This window comes from Vulpes vulpes, chromosome 1 (genome assembly GCF_048418805.1).
Source record: "Vulpes vulpes isolate BD-2025 chromosome 1, VulVul3, whole genome shotgun sequence".
NCBI classification, from domain to species: Eukaryota; Metazoa; Chordata; class Mammalia; order Carnivora; family Canidae; genus Vulpes; species Vulpes vulpes.
This window is the reverse complement of record NC_132780.1, coordinates 92,213,112-92,239,000: the sequence shown is the minus strand read 5'-3', so window position 1 is coordinate 92,239,000 and position 25,889 is coordinate 92,213,112. Positions and strand designations below refer to the sequence as shown.

At 45.4% G+C, this 25,889-nt stretch overlaps 1 protein-coding gene, 1 long non-coding RNA gene and 1 pseudogene across 2 annotated transcripts; 2 read left to right on the top strand and 1 right to left on the bottom strand.

Moving 5' to 3' along the window:
* Window positions 1-2,683: 2,683 nt before the first annotated feature.
* SLC35D3 (solute carrier family 35 member D3) lies at window positions 2,684-5,915 on the top strand. The gene is made up of 2 exons (XM_025997894.2): window positions 2,684-3,256; window positions 4,093-5,915. Exons 1-2 carry the CDS (start codon window positions 2,818-2,820, stop codon window positions 4,923-4,925), a joined length of 1,272 nt encoding a protein of 423 aa, XP_025853679.1. The 5' UTR covers window positions 2,684-2,817; the 3' UTR covers window positions 4,926-5,915.
* A 1,571-nt stretch (window positions 5,916-7,486) lies between these two features.
* Window positions 7,487-25,299, bottom strand: LOC140593889 (uncharacterized). Its single transcript, XR_011994267.1, has 3 exons — window positions 24,708-25,299; window positions 9,957-10,036; window positions 7,487-9,360 (listed from the first exon to the last, which is right to left on the bottom strand). It is a non-coding gene; the product is annotated as an uncharacterized lncRNA (long non-coding RNA).
* Window positions 14,064-14,425, top strand: LOC112919421 (prefoldin subunit 1 pseudogene; annotated as a pseudogene).
* Window positions 25,300-25,889: the final 590 nt, after the last annotated feature.

The window sequence follows — 25,889 nt, the reverse complement described above, 5'->3', positions numbered from 1 at the left end:
TCTACCTGTGAATCCCTAAGACCTAAGATGTGGCTCATCTTTGAATTTTCTGTGGCTAACCAGCTGCCTGGCCCTGAATACTTGCTCTATATGTTTGCCAAATGAACGAACTAAAGGATTTATTTAATGCCATCAATATGTATTAAATAGCTCCAAAGATAATGGAGCTTGATACCTGTAGGTCAAATAGCTTTTTGACCTTCAGAGCTACATTCTTATTCAGTTAACCTTGCTAAACATCGTATTCTTGTTTTTCCCATTTTTCTTTAGGAGCTTATCTAGTAAATTGGTGTGGGAGAGATGGTATTAAATTTTTTTTAAATGAAAGCCCTAATGGAAAAGAATTATATGCAATAAAGTGGAGAAAATGAACTGTTTCATGCCAATGTAAGTTTCAAGTATTAAGCTAAATTTTCTTGCCTAAATGAGAAGGGTAAGATAGCTCAATCAGCCCCAAATCTTTTACCTAATGTTAGTATCACAAATGGAAGCAATTATAATTGCTGGCAGAAATGAATCATTCCAAAACTAGGTCTATGTAGACAGTTCTTTATTGTATTCACTTAAGATGGCTTAAAGAAACCATCCTTTAATTGGAATGGTCCCCAGAAGCAGAAATCTGTTATTTGCTGATTTCTTTAAAAAGTTAATCTTCAAAGTTTTTTTTTTAAAATCTGAATATACTTTGTTCATATGCTTATACTACACACATACACATAATGTGACCTGTGGCTTCATACCCCACTTCCTAAAGAAAGAACATCCCTTGAAAAACAGAGCCCGTGGAACAGACAATAGTGTGTAACCATAGCTGTTAGCAACAAAAACGAAGAATTTCCCAGGGATCCAGAATCACGGGTTTCAGCACGTTGCTTTCCAGTGTTATTCCTGGAAAGTTGACACACTGAGCCGTTTGCAAACATTTTCTGCAGTCCGTATCCGCCTGGGGGGACCAGGGAGGTGGCCCTCCTAGGCCCTGGGCAGGACTGGTTGAAACCTCGATCTCTCCCCCGACGCGAGCTCCCAGCACATGCAAAGCTGGCCCAGAATCAGGGCCGCAGCGATGCTGCCAATCCTTGATGTAAATTATTTTCCTGCTCTGGTAAAAATAATCGTGGCTTCAATATCCGGGCTGGAAGTGTCGCGCTCAGCACGGGCGAGGGGTGGGGAGTATGAAGGGGAAAACAGTGGAATCGGTAAAGAAATGGTTCCTGTGTACTAGTTGGTGCGGCGGCGGCTAAGGGCTAGGAGGTTGGGGTCCCGCCGGGGGCGGGTGGGTAAGAAAAGTGAGCGGGAGGGAGAGGGGGTGCGCCCAGCTCCGAGCTCCCTTCCTCACCCCCAACCCTGGCCGCGTCCGTAATTTTAAAGCAGCGCGAAAACTCAACGCGAGCGGCTTGTAGTTGACCTCGGCCGAGCGAACCCCTTGCCGAGGCTGAGTTTCGGCGTCCGGGCGTCACTTTCCAGGGAAGAAATTCAGAGCGAAGGGTCCCCAAGGCCTTATGCCCGCAGAAAATAAGAGTTTCCTGTTTTCTCTTAGCCGGATGGAAAGTAAACAGCCTCAGGTCCTGCAGGTCCCCGAGAGCTGAGAGGTAGGGGTCGTCTGCTCCCCAAAGGGGCCAACGACAGCCCCGCCGGCCGCGGTCGGCTCCGGGGTCCAGGGGAGCCCCCCCCAGCGTCGGCGCGGCCCTCACGCCCCTGCACCTCCCGGCGTGGCCCGCCCCGGGGCGCCCTCCCTCCCCCCGCGGCCCTCACGCCCCTGCACCTCCCGGCGAGGCCCGCCCCGGGGCGCCCTCCCCCCGCGGCCCTCACGCCCCTGCACCTCCCGGCGTGGCCCGCCCCGGGGCGCCCGCGCCTAGTGGTCCCGGAACGGCGCGGGGCTCTCCCTCCCGGGACTTCTGCTCTCACGCTGCGTTCACATCTTTGCCCCACGTGGATCCAGCGCCCCTGCCTGCTGCCCCAGGCTGCGCGGTCCGGAGGCCACGGCCCCCCACCCCCAGGTCCGGCCCTGGAAGGCGCACGGACTGGGGCGCGTTGCTCGCGGCCGGGAGGGGCCAGACTCCGCGCCCTAAAGCACGCCGCGGGGGGGGGCGCTGGCGCCCGAGCATCGGGGAGCCCCGCAGCCCGCTGGCACCGACTTTTCCCCCTTTCCGGGCCGGCAGCTGGACAAGGTCCCGCGGCGGCGCTACGGTGGGGACGGCGGAGAGAGGGCGGCTGAAGCTCTGGCCCGGGGCAGGGGCGGGGGGGCGGGGCGGCGGGGAGGGTGCTGGCACTTGTTGCGGCCCATAAACGCTGCTCCAGCCCAGGGCGCTGCTGTTTCCAAAATCAGGCTGCGCGGGGACCCCTCGGCCCGCCCTCCGCGGCTCGGAGCTGGAGGGGAGGCGAGCGGGGGCAGCGGGCCCTGCGGGGGCGAGGGGGCGGCGCCGGGGGCGCGGGAGCAGCGGGTCCGCCGGCCTCCAGGGGCCGAGCGTCCGCCCAGACCGGGAAGCCGCGCGGGACGCAGCCCGTCGCCGCTCGTCACAGACTCGCAAATCGCTGTCGCTGGGGTTCCCGCCACTCCTCCCCGACCAGCCCCCCACCCTGCCACTTTTCCGAGTCCCCCGCCCTCGCCATTGCCTCCCGGGAGCTGCGGGGCGGTCGGACGCGGAGCGGCCGAGCCGCAGGACGCCTGGCGGGAGCTGCGCTCCGCGGAGCCGGCGCCCCCTGCCCCCCGCCCCCCGCCGCCCGCCGCCCTCGCGCCGCCGCTCGCCGCCCTCCTCCCCGCTCTGCTTCCGCAGGTCCCGGAGCTCCGCCGCCAGCCGGTGCGGCGCGGCCGGCGCGATGCGGCAGCTGTGCCGGGGCCGCGTGCTGGGCATCTCCGTGGCTATCGCGCACGGCGTCTTCTCGGGCTCCCTCAACATCCTCCTCAAGTTCCTCATCAGCCGCTACCAGTTCTCCTTCCTGACCCTGGTGCAGTGCCTGACCAGCTCCACGGCGGCGCTGAGCCTGGAGCTGCTGCGGCGCCTGGGGCTCATCGCCGTGCCCCCCTTCGGCCTGAGCCTGGCGCGCTCCTTCGCGGGGGTCGCGGTGCTCTCCACGCTGCAGTCCAGCCTCACGCTCTGGTCCCTGCGCGGCCTCAGCCTGCCCATGTACGTGGTCTTCAAGCGCTGCCTGCCCCTGGTCACCATGCTCGTCGGCGTCCTGGTGCTCAAGAACGGCGCGCCCTCGCCCGGGGTGCTGGCGGCCGTGCTCATCACCACCTGCGGCGCCGCCCTGGCAGGTGAGCTGGACCCGCGCCCGCCCCGGCCCCGGCCCCGGCCCCCCCCCCCCCCCGACACACACTGCGGGGATCACTTAGTGCGAGGCCCTCACTTCCAGATGGGGAAACTGAGGCAGAGAGAGACGTGAAGGGTGGTTGCTCGGCTCGCAAACGGGACTTCTGAGGCCACGCGGTGCACTCCCAGCGCTCCGACCTCCTCCTCCTCCTCCTCCTCCGGATCGCCCCCCGCCCCTGCCGACCCCGGAGCGCCCTCTCCGCCATCCCTCCCCTCCCCTCCCTCCCCTCCCCACCTCCCCTCTCCTCCACCAGCCGCCCGAGCCTGGGAACCGGAGTCCGCAGGCCGAGTCGGAAGGAGCGGGCCCCGAACTTCCCGGGTCGCGCGGGGCGGGGGGCGACGCGGGCCCAGCTCGAGCCGCAAGGGCTCGTCCGGGGTCTCGCGCCGCGCGAGGTGCCGAGGGAGCGAGGCGGGGGGCGGAGGGGGCCCCGCGAGAGGCAGAGCTTGAGCGGTTGGCGGGAGGGGAGACGGCGCGGACGGGAAACCTTCGCACGCGGGCGGAGCGAGAGCGGCGCTCCCGGGTTGGAGGACGCCGGCTGGGGTCGCTCTTGCTGCCGGGGCCCCTCCGAGGGGTGCGGGCGCGGGCGCGGGGCGCCTCGGGGACCTCCCTCGGCGCATTGGCCGAACTCGGCTCCTCCGTGTCCTACCCACGGGCCGAGCGGGGACGCGACCCCTGTGTACTCACCAGCCCCACGCGCTGCCCCAGGGAGTGCCCCCCGCCAACCCGGTGTCTCCTCTGTTTCCCTCCTGCCCGGCCCCGCGGCCCGCTCGGCGCGCCCAGGAGCCGGCGACCTGAGCGGCGACCCCCTCGGGTACGCAGCGGGCGTGCTGGCCGTGCTGGTGCACGCCGCCTACCTGGTGCTCGTCCAGAAGGCCAGCGCCGACTCGGAGCACGGGCCGCTCACCGCGCAGTACGTCATCGCCGTGTCGGCCACCCCGCTGCTGGTGGTCGTCTCCTTCGCCAGCACCGACTCCATCCGCGCCTGGGCCTTCCCTGGCTGGCAGGACCCGGCCATGGTCTGCATCTTCGTGGCCTGCGTCCTGATCGGCTGCGCCATGAACTTCACCACGCTGCACTGCACCTACATCAACTCGGCGGTGACCACCAGCTTCGTGGGCGTGGTGAAGAGCATCGCCACCATCACAGTGGGCATGGTGGCCTTCAGCGACGTGGAGCCCACCTCTCTGTTCATTGCCGGCGTGGTGGTGAACACCCTGGGCTCCATCATTTACTGCGTGGCCAAATTCCTGGAGACCAGAAAGCAAAGCAACTACGAGGACCTGGAGACGCAGCCCCGGGGGGAGGAGGCGCAGCCCGGTGGAGGGGATCCGCCGCCGTTGGTCCTGGAGGAGCTGCCCGCGGACGGTGGAGACGGCGGGTCAGAAGGTGGCAAGGGAGCAGGTGGCTTCACTCCCAAGAGCGGGCAAGAGGCAAGGGGCAGCCCCAGAGGAGGCCCGCGGGCGGCTAGGAGTTCGCAGGCCTCGGACGGCCCCCGGGAAGTGAGCAAGAGGTCACTGAAGGAGGCTTACCTCGAAGTGTGGAGACTGGTTAGGGGAACCAAGTACGTGAAGAAAGATTATTTGATAGATAACGAGGAGTTACCCAGTCCCTGAAAAGGAAATGCATGTATGTATATGTGTACACACCCTTGTTTTATATGTCAGAGAGAACGTATTTGGATGAGGGGCCACACGATTTTATTCTTTGAGGAGTGGGGAAGGGAAGCAAAGAAGGAAGCTGGGCTGACAGCCACAGGATTAGCTCCCGTGTGAATTATTTAGCGTGATTTTCCCTGAGGCGCGGCAGAGACAAACAAATGTGAAGGTGCTTAGGGAAGGGGATTTTATGTCTTTGTTACCATAACCAAATGTCTGCATGTACTAAGAGTTCCTCTACCCAGCCCCTCCAGAGAGGGAGTACAGACAGGATGGCCGCACTTAATAAGCTCAACGAGGACATACCCCGGTGCATCTTCAGTGACAGCTACGACTACAGATCTTATGGCCAGATGAGCAAGAGTATCTTATTGAAATCATATATATATATATACACACACACATATGTATATATGTGCATATAATGTATATATGTGGGCATATACACACACATCTATATACTGAATTGATGTTTACTGTTTCTAGTCATCTGAAATATGTTTACTCTAATTTTTCTTCACTTTTTAAAAAATAAGTACTCTATTATTCTATTATATATTGGTAGAAAATGTTAAAGCTATTTTGAATATATGAGTTCTTAGCTTTAAACCTGAAGCTTAAAGTTGGCTTTTAGTAATTATAAAAATGTTTTAAAGGTTGTTTAGGTTCGTTGCTTCATCATATTTATTATTGAATGCCATAACCTTTTGAAAAGCCAGTTTTGCTGTGTCCGGTATTTTTTTTTTTTCAAGCAAATGCAAAGGCTGAACAATAATTCGGTCTTAACTGAAGCCCAAATAGAAGTGAGACCATTCGGTTGAGCTAGCTCTTTCGAGTCACGCTGCACATCCCAAGCCCTGTTTCAAAAACTGCAACTGCTATATTCACTTTATGATATTTTTCTATCTTAAATTTGTCAAAATAAAAGTATGAGTCGATCTGCTAAAAGATATGGTGTTATAAATTTGTTTTAGACGCATCTGTGTTCTGTCGTGGCTGGGTAGCTTGCCTTGGTCTTTAGTGTGTGATGTCTGGTTTCTCTTATGGAGGGGCCACCCCATTGAGACTTTCTTAAGTTAGCATGGCAGTTTACTTTAAAACAACAACAATAATGACCACAAAAGCATCCTCATTTTCCAGTCAAGAACACCTTTATAAAGTAAAATAAAATACTGCCTCACGCTGCAGTAAGAAAGCCAACCACAGCTGGCATCAGTTGATATGGAGCCTGAGATGAAATAGAAGAGGGCACCCAGAGGGACGTCGTACTTTCAGCTCCCTCCAGAGAGGTAATTTGAGAGAAGGCACTTTTATTATTTGCCAGCATGTTCCCGAGACTCTCAGATGGTAGTATCCTATCTTTTTCTGTATTTTTCAAAAAACAAAGTAAAAAGCAAAGTCAAAAAACGAAAGTTTCAGCTTCATCGGTTTGGCTTCATGAGCCGGTGATTGGTGCTGGTTGCGCGGGCAGTTTGTCATTTCCACAGATGCCTCTACAAGCCATTTGGGATGTATGAGCCCTCATATTTCTGTAGTTAAAAATGGTTGGCTAGGGCTATTGTGACCCCTTTAAAGATAAGAATTAATTTTGAGGTCAACAGGCCAGGAGACCACATCCTGTTGCACCTCTGTGAAGCAGAATTAATGAAAGATGGCAAAGGGGAATAAAGCGTATCATTTTTTTGTTAATACCATTGTCAGAGCAATGGAGAGCATGATTGGTTTTCACTGTAGAAATTCCCTTTTGGGGATCCCTGGGTGGCGCAACGGTTTGGCGCCTGCCTTTGGCCCAGGGCGCGATCCTGGAGACCCGGGATCGAATCCCACATCGGGCTCCCGGTGCATGGAGCCTGCTTCTCCCTCTGCCTGTGTCTCTGCCTCTCTCTCTGTCTGTGACTATCATAAATATAAATAAAAAAAATTTAAAAAAAAAAAAAGAAATTCCCTTTTGGACAAAACTGTGGGTTTGCATTTGTTGCAAAAGAATGAACTCTTTCCTCTCAACAAACGTGTAGAGACACTATCACTTAGAAACAGGACCAAGAAGATATATATTTATATTTATATAATTTATATAAATTTACATATAGATAAGCAGGACCTAGAAGTTCATATCTTTATTCTTTCTATCAATCAATCATCTATATGTCATCTGTCTCAGAGAGAGAGAGATTAGGGAATTGACATTTGTGGGGGTTGGCAAGTCTCAAATCTGTAGGGCAGGTTGGCAGGTGGGAAACTCAGGTAAGGTTTTTGTGTTGCAGTCTTTTTTTTTTTTTTAAGATTTTATTTATTTATTCATGAGAGACACACAGAGAGAGGCAGAGACATAGGCAGAGGGAGAAGCAGGCTCCCTCCGGGAGCCTGATGTGGGACTCGATCCCAGGACCTTGGGATCATACCCGGAGCCAAAAGCAGACGCTCAACCACTGAGCCACCCAGGCGTCCCTTGTGTGGCAGTCTTGAGGCAGAATTGCTTCTTCTGCAAACCTCAGTCTGCTCTGAAGGCCTTCCACTGATTAGATGAGGCTCACTCACATTATGGAGGGTTGGTTATCTCTTTTATTCAAAATCTACGGATTGTAAATATTAATCATGAAAAGACATTTATTTTCAGTCTGTTGATCATTTTCTTGTAAAAATTAGAGTTACAACTTCCAAACTCTTTACATGTTACAGCTGGAACCATAAGTCTTGCCTAAAGACTTTTGAAAAGCCTGCTCAATTTCTGTGAAGACAGAAGTTGTGAAGGGAAGCTAGACATTCCTAAGGAAGGTTCCAAAAGAAAATAAAAATATCCCAGACTGCTGGCCCTTCTTCTAACTCCTGGCCCCCCTCACCTCAAGTTGAATGCGGAGCACTCCTGCACCCAAGCCGTGGTGACAGCTGCATGTGAGCGTGAGCAACTTTCAAGTCCAAGTGCATTGTGAGCAAGAGTCCATGCACATTCAGACTGGTGTGTCCTGGCAACTGTCATTAGTATCAACCCCCCCTCTCCATTTTGAGGTGCTTCGCTTCTACATAACGGAAGTTTCTTCTACTTTTGGGTTGTATTTGACCATGTTTCCAACTATCTACAATGAAACCCATGACTTTCATGTTAATCTCTGGGGACAATTGCTGACCTGACTCATCTGTTGCCTCCACCCCTAGATACCATGGTTGGTCTGCCAGGCTGGCATCTGCTGAAGAGGTACCTTCTCCCTGGCCACACCCGTCACCACCCCTTACACACATAACAATTCCGGGTATATTCCTCTCTGAATCTGTCCTGTCCTGTTCCTGGGAGAAGACAGCAGGGCTGGAAGAAAGCTGGTGAGCAGAGCAGAGTAGAATGCAGGATAGCAGGAGGCAGGGCTGGTAAATGAACTCCCAGATCTCCCTTGGGGAACCATCCCCTCTCCACTTCTGGGTTCCTGTAATTCAGATACTGTTGATTCCATCCTTCTACCCTTGGTGTGTGGTCCAGCCAATCCAATCAAAGCGTTTCCTCTACTTGGAAGCACAATTAGTTCAGGCATGGGAGCTGGTCAGAACTGACGACATGCAAGGGTACTTTTGGAAAGACTTCAGTTGTGTGTTTTTTTCTTACTAGACTTGAACCTAGGAGGATGGGGTGGGATGGGGCAGACGTGCTGCTGCCATCTCGCCACAAAGAAAAGATATAACAGAAAGGAAACAATACAGAGTCCAAGTAGACCACAGAGGTAGAAAGAGAGAGAAACTGAGTTTTGGTGACTTCATGTGGCCCTGAAATTAAGCTTTCCCTGGAGTTAGCACTATTCCTCAGATTGTCAGTTCCATTCAGCAAAGCCTTTTGTTGTTGTCATTATTTGCTTTTGTCATTTCAAGTTGGGATTTTTGCCACTTGTAACCCAAAGAGTCCCAAGTGACACAAACATAAATTAACGGTTCTCAGCCAACAGGGAGAGTAAAGGACCAAAAGAGGTTGTTTATTGGCTTTGGTTTTGTTTTTGATTTTTCACCACACAAGCTGTGCCGTCCAGCCCTCCAGTAAGGATTAGATAGGCCTCCCAGGTCTCTGGCAAATTACCCTCTAGCATGTGTGTATCCCCGATGGTCTTAAACAACCCAGGTTAGATCTATCATCTTTCTCTTCAGTTTACAATTCAGTTGAGTCCTGTATTCATTGTTCACAAATTCACTGATATTAGGAGAATCTGTGTATTGCAAACTGTTATAAAGAATACTACTTGATGCCTTTACTGTAGTGCTTACTGGGGCCCTTGGGTGGCTCAGTCAGTTAAACGTCTGTCTTCGGCTCAGGTTATGATCTCAGGGTCTTGGGATTGAGCCTGGTAGGGCTCTCTCCTCAGTGGGGAGTCTGTTTCTCCTTCTCCCCATTCCGCTCTTGCTCTCTCTTTCTCTCTGTCTGAAATAAATAAAATCTTTTTTAAAAATTTAAAAATGTAGTGCTTACTATTTGCTAGGTGAGGTTCTAAGTGTTTTACAAGTTCTAATTCATTTCATTCCCACAACATCCCTATAGGTTTGCATTAATATTATCTCAGTCCTACAAAGGGTGAACTGAGGTATGGAGATGCTGAGTAACTTGCCCTGATCGCAGAGCTGGTAACCTGTACATCTGGGTTCACATGTGAACACAGGTAGGCTGGCTCCAGTGCTCATAAGTTTCACTGCCAGTCAGACACCATGAGGCTGAAGTGGTGATGAGCAGCTGTAGTGCTTGTTGACCTTGCCACTCAGTGGGGAGCCTGCCTCTATCCCTAATTCTTTTCTGCTGATTCAACTTTATTTCTAGAACAACCAATATATGTGTGTATGTATAAATCATTTTCTGTTTGTGAGCACTAAGGGAACCAGAGAACAGTTGAAGAGCAAAGAAAGGCTCAGTTGCTATTATAACAGAATCCCCAGGCTACCCAGCCTTTTGGGTCAATCTATCTCTTAATATTCAAATAAAATAACTCATTCTTCACCTTCGATATAACCTCGGGATTTACAGACCTTCGCAGGTGTTCCTGAGGATTCATTGGATATGCTCAGTGCAGCTGATTATTTCTTGCACCCAGCTGCTGTGTTGATCACTTAAAGAAAAAAAAAAACCAAACAACTTTATTGAAATACAATTACATACCATGAAATTTGCTCACTTTAAGGGCACAATAGTCTTTAGTATGTTTTTAGAATTGTACAACCATTACCACTAGAACATTTCCATCATTCCGAAAAGAAGTCCTGTACCCATTAGATAGAAGTCACTAGGCATTCGTCCCCAGTCCCCCCCAGCCCCCAGCCATCACTAATCTGCTTACAGCCTCCGTGGATTTGCCTATTCTGGACGGATGCTTCTTGCTAGCCTGAGAGTGTTTATTCAGACTGCTTTTCCCAACTGGCTCCTGCACTCCCGTTTTTACACAAGGTATTGCTACTATGAAGTTGGCATTGAGATGCAGTTGACAAGATTTACTGAATGCTTGAAGCTACCTATCATAAGGGCATTTCAGTGTAGAAAGGAACATTTGAAAGTCACTATCAGAGGTCCCTGCTCTTGGAGTCCCTGAGCATCCCCCTCTCTCCTGGGGCACTGCCTACTGCTGTGTGGCAAGGCCCTCCCCTCTCAGAACAGTCCCATTTCCCAGAGGAAAAGACTTAAGTCTCCCAGTTCCTTGTTTTCTCAATATTTTTCTCAAGAAGTAACTGGAGGGAACAACTGTTCTATACAATAAAAAAGCAATCATTCTCCAGTATGATTCACTACTTCTTAGAATGTGGAAAAGCCAGCTTTATTAGAATGTCTTCCCTCTAGTGTTCCACTCCAGGGAGAGAAGGAGAGGGAGAAAGTTATTCTGGAAAATTTTATAACTAATGCAAAGCTGGTTGCCTGCCCACCTGTCATCCCCCTGCCCCCTATCCCATTCTTCTTTACACAGAGAACTCTAAATTTGTTCAGATAAAGGCAGCAAGTGCTTAGGGAAAGTGGACCAGCCTCCTAGCAGATTAAGAATCATTTTTCTAAAGCCATCATGGTGAACTCACATCTCTTTGCCAATCACTGTTTTGGGGGTGGGCCTGTGACCCCAGCTAGTGAGACATGAATAAACGTGCAAGAGAAGCATTCTGGGCAAGTTCTCTATAAGAAGAAACTCCCTTTATCCTGCCTTTGCATGCAATTGGTAAGGATGTGATGTCTGAAAGTATGGTAGTCATTTTGCAACTAGAGTGGACACAATCTTAAGGATGAAGGGCAATTTGATGAGGAAGCAAGAAGAATGAGGGAAACAGGGGCGCCCGGGGCGGGGGGGGGTCAGTCAGTTAAGTACCCCACTCTTGACTTTGGCTCAGGTCATGATCTCAGAGTTGTTAGATAGAGCCCTGCCTGGGGCTCCATGCTCAGCAGGGAATCTGCTTGAAAGATTCTCTCCCTCTCCCCCCATCACGTACATATGTGTGCACTCTCTCTCTCTCAAATAAATAAATGAATCTTAAAAAGAAATGAATGACAGAAAGAGCCTGTTCACTGATTCCTTCATTTTATTGTTGAATTAACAACAGTAGAACTGCCTCTGTCCATACTTCTTATTATAGGGGGAAAAAAATCCTATTCTGAAGTCACTTTTAGTTGGGCATTCTTTTTCTTTCAATCAAGAGCTTACCAACTGATATAATATCAACTTGATAATTAATTTTGCTTTAAAAAGAAAATGTACTTGAAAAGTAAAACTATTTTGTCCCCATTGCAACACTAGTTTTCATCCATCTATCTATCCATTATCTATGCATTGACTCAACAAATGTGTTAAGACTATATCACATACCAATTTCTCAACAGCCTATTTCCTCTTTTTAATATTTCTGTATAATGTATGTAATTAGTGGTTTTATATACATGAAGAATTATGTCCAAAAGGGCTGGAGTGATGATAAAGACTCACCGAACATTCCTTGAAAGGGCAATATAAACCCGAAAGATTATCTTCTGGGGACGTCTGGGTTGCTCAGAGGTTGAGCATCTTGCCTTTGGCTCAGGGCATGATCCCAGGATCCTGGGATCAAGTCCCACATTAAGCTCCCTGCATGGAGCCTTTTTTCTGCCTGTCTCTCTCTCTCTCTCTCTCCCTCTCTGTCTCTCATGAATAAATAAATAAATAAAATCTTTAAAAAGATTATCTTCTGAAGTTTATCTGAAAGACCAAACTGGGCAATGCTCCCCATGGTCACCAAAATTTTAAAAATTAACCAGAAACCCCATACAAATGATCCAAAGAGGGTGCTTGGGTGGCTCAGTTGGTTAAGCAGCTGCCTTCCGCTCAGGTCATGATCCCAGGGGTCAGGGATCGAGCCCCGCATTGGGCTCATGGATAGGCATGTCGCTAGGACTTCTGTAGAAGACACAACACTTTTTATGGACTGAATGCGTGTGGGTCCCCCTTGCACCTATTCATGTGAAATCCTCATACCCAATGTGATGGTATTTGGAGATAGGGGCCTTTGGAAAATAATTAGGTCCTGAGAGTGAGGCCCTCATAGTGGGATTTGTGACTTTATAAGAAGAAACAAGTGAGCTAGCCTCTTCTCTCTGCTCTCTGCCATGTGAGGGTACAAAGAGGTAATGGCTATTTGTAAACCAGGAATCGAGTGCATGCCAGACCTTGATTTTGGACTCCCAGCCTCCAGAATTATAAAAAATTTCTGTTGTTTTTAAGCTACCTCCAATCTGCAGTATTTCGTTATGATAGCCCAAGCAGTAGAAGACAAAGATTTAGATAAATATCTTCAGTGGGAACTCGGTTTTCCCCAGGCATTCCTTCTCCCTTCTTCCTCTCAGTACTGGAGTGCCCTGTGCTTCAGCTGGGCATCTGCTGCTTACCTTGGACTGCTCTCCTACCTATCTCTCTGTAGTCAGCTGCAGCCAACGGAAAGTGCAGGAAAGGGGTGTGGAGAATGTTCATATCACTCTGTTACAAGAAACTTGCTTGTTGATGAAAAAGCTTTGGACTGGATAAAGCAATTATCCAATTTAAAAATTGTTAAAATGGCAAATTTTATGTTCTATATATAACTCAGGTTGCTGTAACAAAGTACCACAGCAGGTGGCTTAAACAGCAAACATATTATCTATCACTCCTGGAGTGCAAGTCCCAGAGCAAGTCCCAGAGCAAGGTGCCAGCATGATGAGAACCTGCTTGCTGGCTTGTAGACAGTCACCTTCTCACTGTGTCCTTTCAAGGCCAAGAGAGAGTTCTGGGCTCTTCAGCCCCTTATAAGGGCACTGATTTCACTTGGGGTCCTCACACATGACCTCATCCAAATCTAGTCACCTCCCAAAAGTCCCACCTCCAAACATTACTGCATCTGGGATTAAGATCTCAACATCTAAATTTTGGGAGGACATTTTCTGTCCATAGCAATGTTTTATCATGATTTTGAAATGAATAATGAATTATACCAAAATCCATTGAAATGGGCACTACATGGGTGAATTATGTGGAACATGAATGATGTCTCAAAAAAGCTGTTGTAAGAAAGTGGTAAGAAACCTACTGTCCTTTCCTTCCTCTCTTTCCAGCCTCATGACTCACTCCACTGTAGATGTGGCACTAGCCCAGCTGTGACAGAGCTCAGGGATGTCGGAGCGCACCCAGAACGAGGGCCCTGAATGATCCCATGAGCCAGTTTCTGCCACTAACCCTACCCCTCCTTTCAGGCTACTGCAAGAGAGAAGTTGAGCTTTTTCCTCAGGGTTCCTTGTAGTTCAGCAGCTCGGCCAGTATTCTAAGCAAAACACTGCCACTCACTTCACACACTGAGAAAGATCATGAATGAGAAACAAGAGGCAAGGATGGAAGGCCTCGTCTTGTTCTCTTTCTTCCACTTCTTCCTCCGTCATCTTGACCAACACTCAGCTTATAACTGGTGATGTGCCAGGATTCCACATGTCCTGTACCTGCTGTTTTTAATTTATAGAACTGCCGAAGGCACAGTACTGTATATAAGAATAAGCTACACTATTCAATTTTTTTCATTGATTTCATTAAAGAGCTGAGAGTGTTTCTGTGAGGACAATATTCTATAGCAGAACTCAAGTAAGGATTTGTTTGTGGGTGAACCAAGATGGTGGCTCCCGTGGATCTGGAGTTGAAGAAGACCTTCACAGAACTTCAAACCAAAGCTATTGACACTCAACAGAAGGTGAAGCTTGCAGACATACAGATTGAACAGCTGAACAGAACGAAAAAGCATGCACATCTTATACAGATTATGACTTTGGTAGATGAGACTAACACGTCTGAAGGTGTAGGAAGAATGTTTATTCTTTAGTCCAAGGAGGTAATTCACAGCCAACTGTTAGAGAAACAGAAAATAACAGAAGAAAACATTAAAGAACTAGAACAGCAAAATTCTACCTGGAGCGGAGTGTGAGGGAAGTTGAGGATAACATCTGGGAGATGCTGATGGCACAAAAGGCACAGTAGGAAATATCCAGCCGAAGCTTCCTGCCCCCTCCCATTCCTGGCAAGGGCAGGTGGGGAACCCATGTGGAGAAACTTCTCTTATGCCCTGATGGACTTTTATTTGGATGATCTTATAACCCTGTGTTTTCTACTTCACCATGATACCCTTTCAGACCCCAGTTCTGTATTTTTTATCCTGGCTCTGTCTGCCACCCCTGTCCAGAACACTTTTCTCCCCTGGGGGTGAGTCACAAACTCCCAGGAGAGGGAAGATGGGAGCCAGGACAGATAGGGAAGCTCTGCCCAAGCCTATTAACTAGTTATGCTCTTTAGACCAATAAAAGGCATGTGTTCCCCCAGTCACTATAAAAAAAAAAGAAAGAATTTGTTTGTGGTTTATGCCAACAGTCAATTTATTATATCAGCTATGTTCTAAAGAGCAAAAACAATTTTCCCCTAGCTGTCTGAGTAATGCCTATTTGTCATTTGTTTCTTTTATTTCACTGCAGAAAAGATTTTAGAACATGAAAGCAAAAGGAAAGAAGTCATTGTTTTCATCAAATTCCTTCTCAAATTGTAAACAAATTCAGTAGATCTTTGAGGTTTGAAAAATGTAACAATGGATTTACCTCAATGAAATGTTCTAAAAACAATTCATGAAATAAACTTGATGCAACAGAAAGAACAATTACTTACTAGCAAAGGGTATGTGGTTGATTTTGTCCCACCACATGATATAATTCCAAATGTGTGTGATCCATTCCCGCCTCTGGATCAGACTTCTCTTTGGTGTGATAGAAGAGAACAAGCTTGATTTTAATCATTTGATGCCAATGCCCTCAGTTGAAAAATTAAAAAACACAATCCTCTTGATGTTTTTCTGCTCTGATGCAGAGCGCCTAATTTAGGGTTATCTGGACAATGGATTAAATTTTTTGTTTTTTGTTTGGCTATTTGGCTTCATATAGTGTGTGTGTGTGTGTTTTCTTGTATCAAAGATCTCTGAATGAGTAAGGGGTGCTATTGGTCTTAGTGCTGGCTTTCCAGGCAATTATGATGAGTCTAGAGTGCTATCTATTGTGTGATGTAACAAAACACCACCAGTAATACATCTCTGCTGTATAGCACGCCTGTCTTGGATTAGTGGGAGTTAATACTGCAAGTCAAAAGTCCTGGGTATCTATCTGTAGAGTGTTTTCGTACTGATTGCACAATTCTCCGGAGGGCTGCCATTCTCTCTCATCAATAGTTTCTGGGTCCAGTTATCCTTAAACAGTCCATAGTAAGCAATCCACTTCAAATTGCTTGTTCTTTATTTTTCTTTAAGGAATAACGTTCAATTTTCAAATGAATTGGATAGGCAAAAAGGGAAAACTTTTCTATTTTGCAATTCACCTAGTGGCTGTCTTCCAAAATCTGCAATATATTTTATAAATGTTATTACCAACTTGGTGAGTGGCCATTTCCATGGGCACTTACTGTCATTGCAATGGTATAAAGGGAAATTCACTTTGCCCAATATTACCTAAGCCTTCCAGAGTGCTGCTGTAATCATAGGATGGCATTACCTTCTTCATTTGCTGAATGACTTTGTAGGCAAATACCAACCCCTTCAATTCCATAACCATGTGGGGAGATGATTCCCAAAGGGTGACAGCAGGCCAGATAGCTCACCGCACAAAGGCACACATTCAGCGGCCTTATCTGTCCTCCACCTTCCCACTGCCCAACACGGTGCCTGCAACAGAGACTAACACTCAGTAAATACTTTTTGACTGACTGACAAAAAAAATCAAAGTTATGAAATCAAAGTATAATTTCAGTTTTCTCATTCAATTGGAAACTACAGTGGATTATAAGCTCCTTTTAAGATTGCCTGATAGGTAAGCCTCGTCTCCTTATAGTGCCATTCTTGGAAAATAAAATGCTGCAAATTGAATCTGCCAGATAAGGAATAAGAAGCAAAGAGGCAGGATGACTGGGTGCAGGCTGTTCGGAAGTCTACTTGCCTAACACAAGAGCTCTTGCCAGCACTCCTGGTGCCCTGAGGCTCCATGGGGTCAGGTTTTAGGAGACTTGCTTTGCTCAATCCAATAAAAATGTTCATAAAGAAACTTTCTTCTGTTTTGGGGTTTTTTTTTTTGAGGATGCTTGCCTTGAAAAATAATATAGAACATTGTTAACAATTCAGACAGGGAAAGTAGAAATAGGTCAGGCAAAAAATGGAGGGTGAAGTTGTCCTGCCCTTTCTTTAATCTTTTGAACAGTGTTTGAAAGAGCTCTTGGCGGATGAACAAATTTGTGCTGTATTGTGGAGTTAATATCTGTGCCAGGATTTCTGTCATCCCTCTGGGGATGGTGATCAATATAACTAATAAATAGCAAATGACTAGATGGAGCCACTGGAGGCCAGCCGTCTCCCTAATGGGGTCTTACAATAGAAGACACCCTGGGATACTAGTCATGCTATGATTGGAGAAATGTGGGTCTTAACAGCTACTAAGTTAGCACTGAGTTATCTTAGTGAAGGTAGGCAACAGACCAGGATAACACTAAGGAAAAGAGACCGCAAGAAGTGAACCAAGAGGATCAGGGAAGAAGGAGCCACAGAAAAGGGTGAATGAGCAGAAAACCCCTTTTAGACTATATTTTAGAGCAGTTTTAGGTTCACGGTGAAACTGAGAGGAAGTTACAGAGACTTCTTAAGTATCTCCTGCAACCCCATATGCACAGCCTTCCCCATTATCAACATCCCTCACCAGTCGTACAGATGTTACAATTGATGATCCTACACTGACGCATCATTATCATCCAAAGTCCATAATTTACATTGGGGTTCACTCTTAGTTGTTCTACCTTCTGTGGGTTTGTACAAATGTATGACAGATGTCCATCATTATGGTATCATACAGAGTATTTTCATGGCGCTAAAAATCCTCTGGGCTCTCACTACTCATCCCTTTCTATCCCCCCTCCCCGCCTCCAACCTCTGGCAACCACTGATCCTTTTATTGTCTCCTTAGTTTTACCTTTTCCAGAATGTCATAAAATTGGAACCATACAGTATGTAGTCACTGCAGATTGGCTTCTTTCACTTAGTAATACTCATTTAAGTTTCCGTGTCTTTTCATGGCTTGATAGCTCATTTCTTTTTAGTTCTAAATAATATTCCATTGTCTGGATGTACCAGTTTATCCATCACCTACTGAAGGACATCTTGGTTGTTTTGAAATTTTGGCAATATGAATGAAGTGGTTATAAACATCTTTGTGTAGATTTTTGTGTGGATACAAGCTTTCAGTTTGTTTTGGTAAATACCGAGCAGTAGAGTTGCTGGATTGTGTGATAATAATATGTTTATTTTTATAAAAAATTGCTGAATTACCTTCCAAAGGGGTTGTAGCATTTTGCATTTCTGTAGCAATGTTTGAGTGTTTTTGTCCTCCACATCCTTGTCAGCATTTGGTGTTGTCGGTGTCCTGGATTTTGGCCATTCTACTAGGTGTGCAGTGGTATCTCATTTTAATTTGCATTTCCCTCATGACATATGATGTAGCGTATCTTTTCATCTGCTTATTTTCCATCTGCATATCTTCTTTGGTGTCTGTCAAGGTCTTTAGCCTATTTTATAATGGGATTGTTTTCTTATTGTTAAGATGGGAGGCTTTTTTTAAAGGCAATAGAAGAATTTGTTGGGTTAGGAGTGAACCAGTGACCCCAAAGATGTCTAAGATGTGTAGTAATAGCATTGGTGCTATGTGGCAAGTATCCAGAGCTAACACAATCTAAGTCAGATCCAAGAGAACCTCTGATTAATACACAATGATAAAGAGAAAAATATGAAGTCATTACCTCAAATGCAAGGGGAAAAGGTGCATGTGGCTACAGATATTATTTGAGGATCCAGTAGAAATTCAGGGTGCAGGAGGATACTTTTTTTTTTTTAAGATTTCATTTACTTATTTGAGAGAGAGAGAGAGAGAGAGAGCACGAGATGGGGGGAGCAGAGGGAGAGGAGGAAGCAGACTTCCTACTGAACTGGGAACTCAACACGGGGGGCTGGATCCCAGGACTCTGAGATCACAACCTGAGCCGAAGGCAGATGCTTAGCCAACTAAGCCACCCAGGAGCCCTGGTGCAGGAGAATTCTTTAGTTTAATATTTCAATAAGAAAAATTAAGATCTTTTCTTTTAGAAGATAGTTGACTAACTGCTAAAACAGGAACCAGATCTAATTACCAAGTCCTCCAGTTGCATTAGCAGGAATTTAAAGAGCTGTGTAAAGAACTGCAAACCATGAGCATGTTTTTGCAAAAGATTCACATTATTACCCAAGTTGGCCTCAATTTTCCTCTTTGAAAATTGAAATGACCAAAGAGCTCAGAATAAGGTTGTTTTAAGAATAATGAGTATACCCTGTTAATTTTTTAAAACTTAATATGTGAAGATGGGACTAACAAAATAAATAGATGATTTGCTTTATACAAGTGTTCTGAACATAGTTTCTCTAGGTAGAAAGTTACCGTATCTGAAGAGCCTGTCCAACTGCCTCAAGCCTGTCCTAGAAGGTTCTACTTCAACACTTATTATGGGACTTCAACCTGTGTTGTATTTTTTTTAAAATATTTTATTTATTTATTCATGAGAATACACAGAGAGGAGAGAGAGAGGCAGAGACACAGGCAGAGGGAGAAGCAGGCTCCATGCAGGGAGCCTGATGTGGGACTCGATCCTGGGTCTCCAGGATCACGCCCTGAGCTGTAGGCGGCGCTAAACCGCTGAGCCACCAGGGCTGCCCCTGTGTTGTATTTTTATCTATGTTTGTGTCCCCTAGACTGAGCTGCCATAGAACATGGCTTGGGTTTGTCTATCTTTGTATTTCTAGTGACTATGATTTCTAGCACTTAGTGGGCACTTAGTAAGTGCTTGCTCAACGCATGAATCCTTTCTGGTATAGTGAAAATATGTTCTGGCTTATTGAAACTATTTATTTATTTTTAAAAAAGTTAAATTTATTTATTTGACAGAGAGAACACAATCCAGGGGAGCTGCAAAGGGAGTAGGAGAAGCAGACTCCCCACTAAGCAAGGAGCCAAATGTGGGGCTCAATCCCAGGAACCCTGGACCATGACCTGAACCAAAGGCAGACACTGAACCCACTGAGCCACCCAGATGCCTCAAAATTATTTGTTTAAACCAAACTAAACTTCAACAATACATTTATCATGAAAATCAAAGAAATACCTGTAATGAAGAAATTCACAGGCTCTTTCATGGCAAGCCTTGAGAAAAGGTAATGCACTGAAAATCTTTCCTGAACTTCCTGCTACTGTATTGTTGTCAAAATATCAAAGCCAAATTACACCACAGATAGCTAGTTAATTCTTCTCTTTTTATTAAGTTGGCCATTTACCTCTTACAAGTTATGTTGTCCTCAAACGTGGGCAAGTCATTGTTATGTAAACTGGGCATTTAGGGACAATAGCTTTATTTTGTTTTCAGGTTCAGTAATGGAAAAAGATCCTTGGGGAAACTAGCCAAGCTGGACAAGTAGGGATAATCCAGCAATGGAAGGATAGTAAAGGTGGCTTTCTAAAAGTGGCCTATTTGATGGAGCTACTTTTATGTGGCTGAGGATGCATTCAGATGCCTGCCAAAGGATGCTATTAGTTCTGGATGAACAATAAGAGCTATAATTTTTATTGGCTTAATTTTGAGGATTTTCCCAAAGCTGGAGGTACTCCACTTAAATCTCCAAATCTTTTAATTAACAAACATTCCTAAGCAGGCTAGAATTTCTCCTGATTGAACACTCTGAATATACAACATGGAATTGCAGTATACCCTACTAGATAATTATTTAAATGAGATGCCAATACTTGTGTTGAACAGACATCTTAATTACCAAAACAGATTCGTATTTTGCATCTGAAATACTTAATAATACCTCTATTCAAGATTTATAAAGACTTTCTTCTCTGAGAAGGTCAATGAAATGCCTACATTGTTGGTTTGCCTGCATCCCGAAGTACATTTTTTATTCCTTCTCTTCATGTCATTCTTATGGGTTTGCTTAAGAGGGGTGTTGCACTTTGCTGAGAGAATAATCTTCATTGTCAGATATATATAAAAGGATGTCTTTCTGAGACATTACAAATTGGTAAAGCTGAGAATAAGAATATAATCTAAAACATTTTGTAGAGAAGTATTTAGCTCATTTTCGATGGTTTTGTTAACTGCCCAAAGGGGAAAAGTCCTAAGTTTTCTAAGATGGATTGTGATTGGTTCTTCTCTGAAACTATTAAAATTCTTAAGGAAAAGGTGTGGTTCTCTCTGAGTGATACTCAACCTTAGTGAAGGGTTGATTCATTCATTGTCTGCAACAGTGGTTTACATTAGAAAAATTCTATTTGAACTTAGGTAAATATGTAGCAAAATTCAGAATAACCTACTGTTGCAAATCTAATATGAAGGTTAAAATACAAAAGTGCTAAAAATAGGTGAAAATACAGTGGTTTGTTAAGGGATATTAGAGATTAAAAAAAGGAATTTATATAACTTCAATGACAGATCAAAATTAGTAATATGTTCCTAAATTTTAAAACTATTAATATGGTCTATTAGATTTTTCCCTTTTCTTGGACCAAACTTCCAATTAATAAATATTTCTTCTGCAATATGTTGTATTAGACACTTCAGACATACAAAGAAGTGTAAAACATAATTACTGCACTCAAGGAGCTAACATCATCTCTAAGAAAGTAAGAAATATGTATGTAGCAAGTGAACTAACAGTCTAAAATGGTACATAAGCCAGTATCAGAAGCAAAACAAAACAGTAAAGACTCTTATTTGCTAACTACAGATGTTTGCTCTAAAGCAGGATAAAGTTAGTAACTACCAAAGCTGGGCTAATTTTGCTCCCTCAGTCTCTAAGCTTGAGATTGGAGGCATATAAGTTGGGAATGAATATCTGTCTACAGATAGTACAAATCGAGATTCTGAGCCAGACCTTTCAGGCAGGTAGCAAATAAGAGAAAAACTAATTTCCCAGAGATTACATATAATGCCTAGATTTATCAAAATAATTATTGGAAAGAGAAGAAATCATTGCAGCAATTCGCAGTCATGCTGGAATGATTGGCTACAAAGTGTGAGTAAATATAACTAGTATAAATGAGACCCTTTCCACACATCACAAGAAGCATTATTATTGGTTCACAGCGTTGTGGAATAACCACAATGGCTGATGTGCCATAGACTTTTTGGGACCAAAGTCTTGCACAGTTTAGTCAAACTTTCTTCTTACTGTTCACTCAGGGATTTTCTAGATTTCACCTGCTCCTACTCACATAGAGTATTTTCCCTCTCCCCTGCTCCTTGAAAAGGTGGACTCATAGTCCGCAAAAGAGGCCAGTTGCTTTCCTGTTCATTCCTACCCTGAGATCACCTGAGCTGTTTCAAACCATGCCCCTCCAGATTGGAAATGACCTAGAACAAGATCAGACTCTGAAAGGTGGTCAATGCCTGGAGAAAGTTAGAATCTGAGTATGGCTTTGCACAAAACATCATGAAGCATGTCTGAAAACCAAGGATTGCGGCTGAGGACCAATGGTAGCCAACCATACGACCAACATGGAACACCTAGAGGTTTGAGGGGCCACTATTACTTTCAAGCACAAAATCTCCCATTGTTACAGAAAAAAGAATGCAGAAAAATTTATGGGAAGGGGACGGGGCTGACTCAGAGAATTTAAACAGGAATATTTCAGGTTACAAGCCACCAGCAGTTTTAAAAATTCACAAGTCTCCATTACATTGAATCTCAAACATCTCTTTCGTGATCTGTTAATGAGAACAGTTTGACATTCTCTTGGGTGAAATAATTTAAGTAGAAACCATGTGACATTATAATCAATTTCAGCAGCTCTTTAACTACTTTAAGTTTGTCAAAGTGTTTTACAGTTAAAGCTATAATTAGCTAGCCTTTCTATATTCACTGTGAGGTAGAGAGTTGAATTTCCAAGTAAGCTTTATAACTGGAAACAAAGAACAATAATGTTCAAAAGAAGTCAACCATTTGGGTGCCGGTTTTATGGATGTGTTCATCTTATGAAATTCATCAAGCTCAATATTTAGGGTGTATGCACTACTGTGAATGTATGTTGCATATCAATAAAGTTAAAATTTAAAAATATATATGAAGAAACTTGGTATAAAGAGAATGAAGAAAAATCTCCTTACCAGGCTAGCTCTTCTGAAACCACTCAGGAAGGGTGTTTGTGTAATAAGCCTTTGGCATGCTGAGCCAGCCACTAAGGGTGCTAAAACTAACTCAATTCCTCCTATACCTAAATTAGAGTTTGAAAATAATAGAATTGTGTGCTCAGCTGTATAGATGAGAGTTAAAGTGGCAGGAAGATAAATAGATGGATTTTCACATGTCTTATTTACCAAGTGGTTTTTGCTTCTTCAGTGGAACCATTGGGTCCTGACTCCATGGCTATGACCTTGACCAAAGCTTCATTTTGCTCCAGAGGTGGAATAACTGGAGAGTTGCTAACTCTCTCACTCCCAGAGCCTTGGTACTTCAGATCAGACCTGAAACCAAATTCCAGCTCTGCCATTTACAAACTCTGGGCCATGGGCAAACCAGTGAACCTTTTTGACTCAGTTTCTTCAATTGTTCTAAGGAAGAAAATATCATAGTGTCCGTGTTGTAGGACTTCTGGGGTGATAAAAGGAAAAACATAAGATTTCTGACATGAGTAAGCATTCCACCAATTCCTAAAGCACACACACCATTCTTTTTTTTTTTTTTTTAATTTATGATAGTCACACACAGAGAGAGAGAGAGAGAGAGAGAGAGAGAGAGGCAGAGACATAGGCAGAGGGAGAAGCAGGCTCCATGGTTCCACCGGGAGCCCGACGTGGGATTTGATCCCGGGTCTCCAGAATCGTGCCCCGGGCCAAAGGCAGGCGCTAAACCGCTGCGCCACCCAGGGATCCCCACACCATTCTTTTTATTTAAAACCTGAGAATTGGGATCCCTGGGTGGCGCAGCGGTTTGGCGCCTGCCTTTGGCCCAGGGCGCGATCCTGGAGACCCGGGATCGAATCCCATGTCGGGCTCCCGGTGCATGGAGCCTGCTTCTCCCTCTGCCTTTATCTCTGCCTTGTCTCTGCCTCTCTCTCTCTATATGACTATCATAAAAAAATAATAAAAAAAATTTTAAAAAAATTATTAAAAAAAAAATAAAACCTGAGAATTGGATTAGGTTACTTCCAGAGTTCTCATCAGGCAGGAAGTAGGAGATGGCACATTCTTGAAGCAAAGTTCAAGTCCCCCCACCCCTGCTCCCCCAACACTCTTCCTTTGAACTCTCCTTCTATTTCTTGTCCCTCCTTCTTGTTGTTTCAAGGTCAAGACTCTTGAGATTTAAGTCTGCACTGCTGTTTGGCTTTCCCTTCCCCCACTGAGGGTTCAGTCACTGAGATCTGGGTTCTACTCAGACCATTCCACTGAGACTGTTCTCCAGGATCCTCAGAGATGTCACACTTACAAAAGCCAAGTCCTACCTTTTGTTCCTATTGGTCACTCTCTCTCTTAAACACACTCTTCCCCTTGGCTTTTACATTGTTCTCCTGGTTTTCCTTTTGCCCATCTGCCTATTTCTTCTCCGTGTCCTCTTCGGGGTCCCTCACCTGCAGGTGTTTTCCAGTGCTCCCTATCTCTCCTCAACCATCTTACCTCCTCCTGACTTCTCCTACCTCCTGCATGGCAGCCAACTGTGTCTTTCTACCTTGCTCTGTCTCTTGAGCTCTAGCTCTAGATTGGTTGTCCATGAGATGTTTCCAATGATTAAACTCACCTCATTTCACCTGTGCCCACCACTATGGCTTCCTCCTCTCCCTTCTCCTCCTCCAGGAGGCCCCCTCATTCTTGCACCCTGAGTTGCACCAGCATCTCTGCTGCTGCCTTAGCTATCACTTCTGGCATCCAATCTACCAAAATGTTTGGTACCCTCCCTTCTTATAAATACTTTTGAATCATACATGTTTCTCTGTTCTCACACTCACTGCTCTAGCTGTACCTTTTATCCTAGTTGGTTTTTCTGGTTTGAGTCATTTAGAGAGGAGGTGGCAACCTATGCACAACACTGATGCCATGAGTGCAAATCTGATCATTCTCTTCCTAACAATCCTAGTATTTGCTTCCCATCTATTTCAGAATGAAATCCCAAACTCTGAATACAGCCTCCAAGACCTTTTGTGATTGGCTCTGCTTTCATTTTCAAGCTTACCTTTTCCGTTCTGTGTCTTCTGTCCTGAGAGGGAACAGCTGGGATTGCCAGAAGCGTCCTTCCCCCTTCCTGCACAGCTCCCATCCATCTTTCCAAACACAGTTGGCTGTCACCTCCTCTGGGGAGGTCTCCTTCATCCTCTACACCCCATCCCCAGCTGGGAAGGGTTCTTGGTTCATAGCATCTGTAGATTCTTCTCTGTGTTGGGATTGCCTACGTGTCTGAATTTTTCATCAGAGGCAGGAAACTGTTCTTTCATCTGTTTTCCCAGGGCATAGTACGATGCCCACATGGACCAATCCCTCCTCGAATGAAATATGAGTGAGTGATGAGTGGCTACAGCAAGTCTGTGGAACACTGTGGTATAGCTGTGGAGAAGTAGGGAGGTGTGAGTGTGTGTGAGCTGGTGGCTTATCAACTCCTCTGCAGTCTAGAACTAGCTCAAAAGTAATTTAAATAAAAAATGAGAAGTTGAAGTTCATTTTCTTCTCCTTATCCACCCACATTATCATTTCTCTGCTACCTGAAGACTAAAAACCATATAACTTTCTGTTGCTTGCGTGACTGTGTCAAGTGATCTGAAACATGTCATGTGTGAGCAGTCTCTCTGGTGGGTCTGACACCCACAGGATCAGATTCTTCCTACCCTTTGCTTTTTCCTCCTTAATTTTTCTGAAACATGTTATATATTTTTGTGAGCTTTTTCATCTGGGAACAATTCTCCTCCGGTGAAAACATCCCCTTCATCTTGTTCCAACCTCCCTCTCCTCAATAAACCTCCATCGATAGAACAAAGGTGATGACTTTTTAAAAATGTAAATGAGGCTCCTAGAGGAGTGACATAGGAGATTTTAATATTACTCTTAAAAGAAAAAAAACAGACAATTCATCTGAATCTTCCTTTGGAAATGCATCAAAATAAAATATTTGGAATTGAAATGTAAATTGTAAGATAGAAGACAGTGCCCATTAGAATGAAATGATGCTGAGTAGGGGCCCAAGAATCCCATAGAAACAGAGTTCTGTTCCTTTGAAGTAAACTGAACATTAGTTATAATATATTTTTGACCTCATCTGTTTTCTCTTCAAAATACTAGACAGAATGGAAGATAAAAATCCAAAGGCAAATGACTAAATTTAATCTTATCTTTATTTATAAGTCTATTTATTGTTTTACATCAA

Bases quoted from the DNA above. Each gene is read 5' to 3' on its own strand.
- SLC35D3 (XM_025997894.2), top strand. From the start codon at position 2,818: ATGCGGCAGCTGTGCCGGGGCCGCGTGCTGGGCATCTCCGTGGCTATC. The intron at 3,257-4,092 runs GTGAGCTGGACC...CGGCGCGCCCAG, and splicing joins CTGCGGCGCCGCCCTGGCAG to GAGCCGGCGACCTGAGCGGC.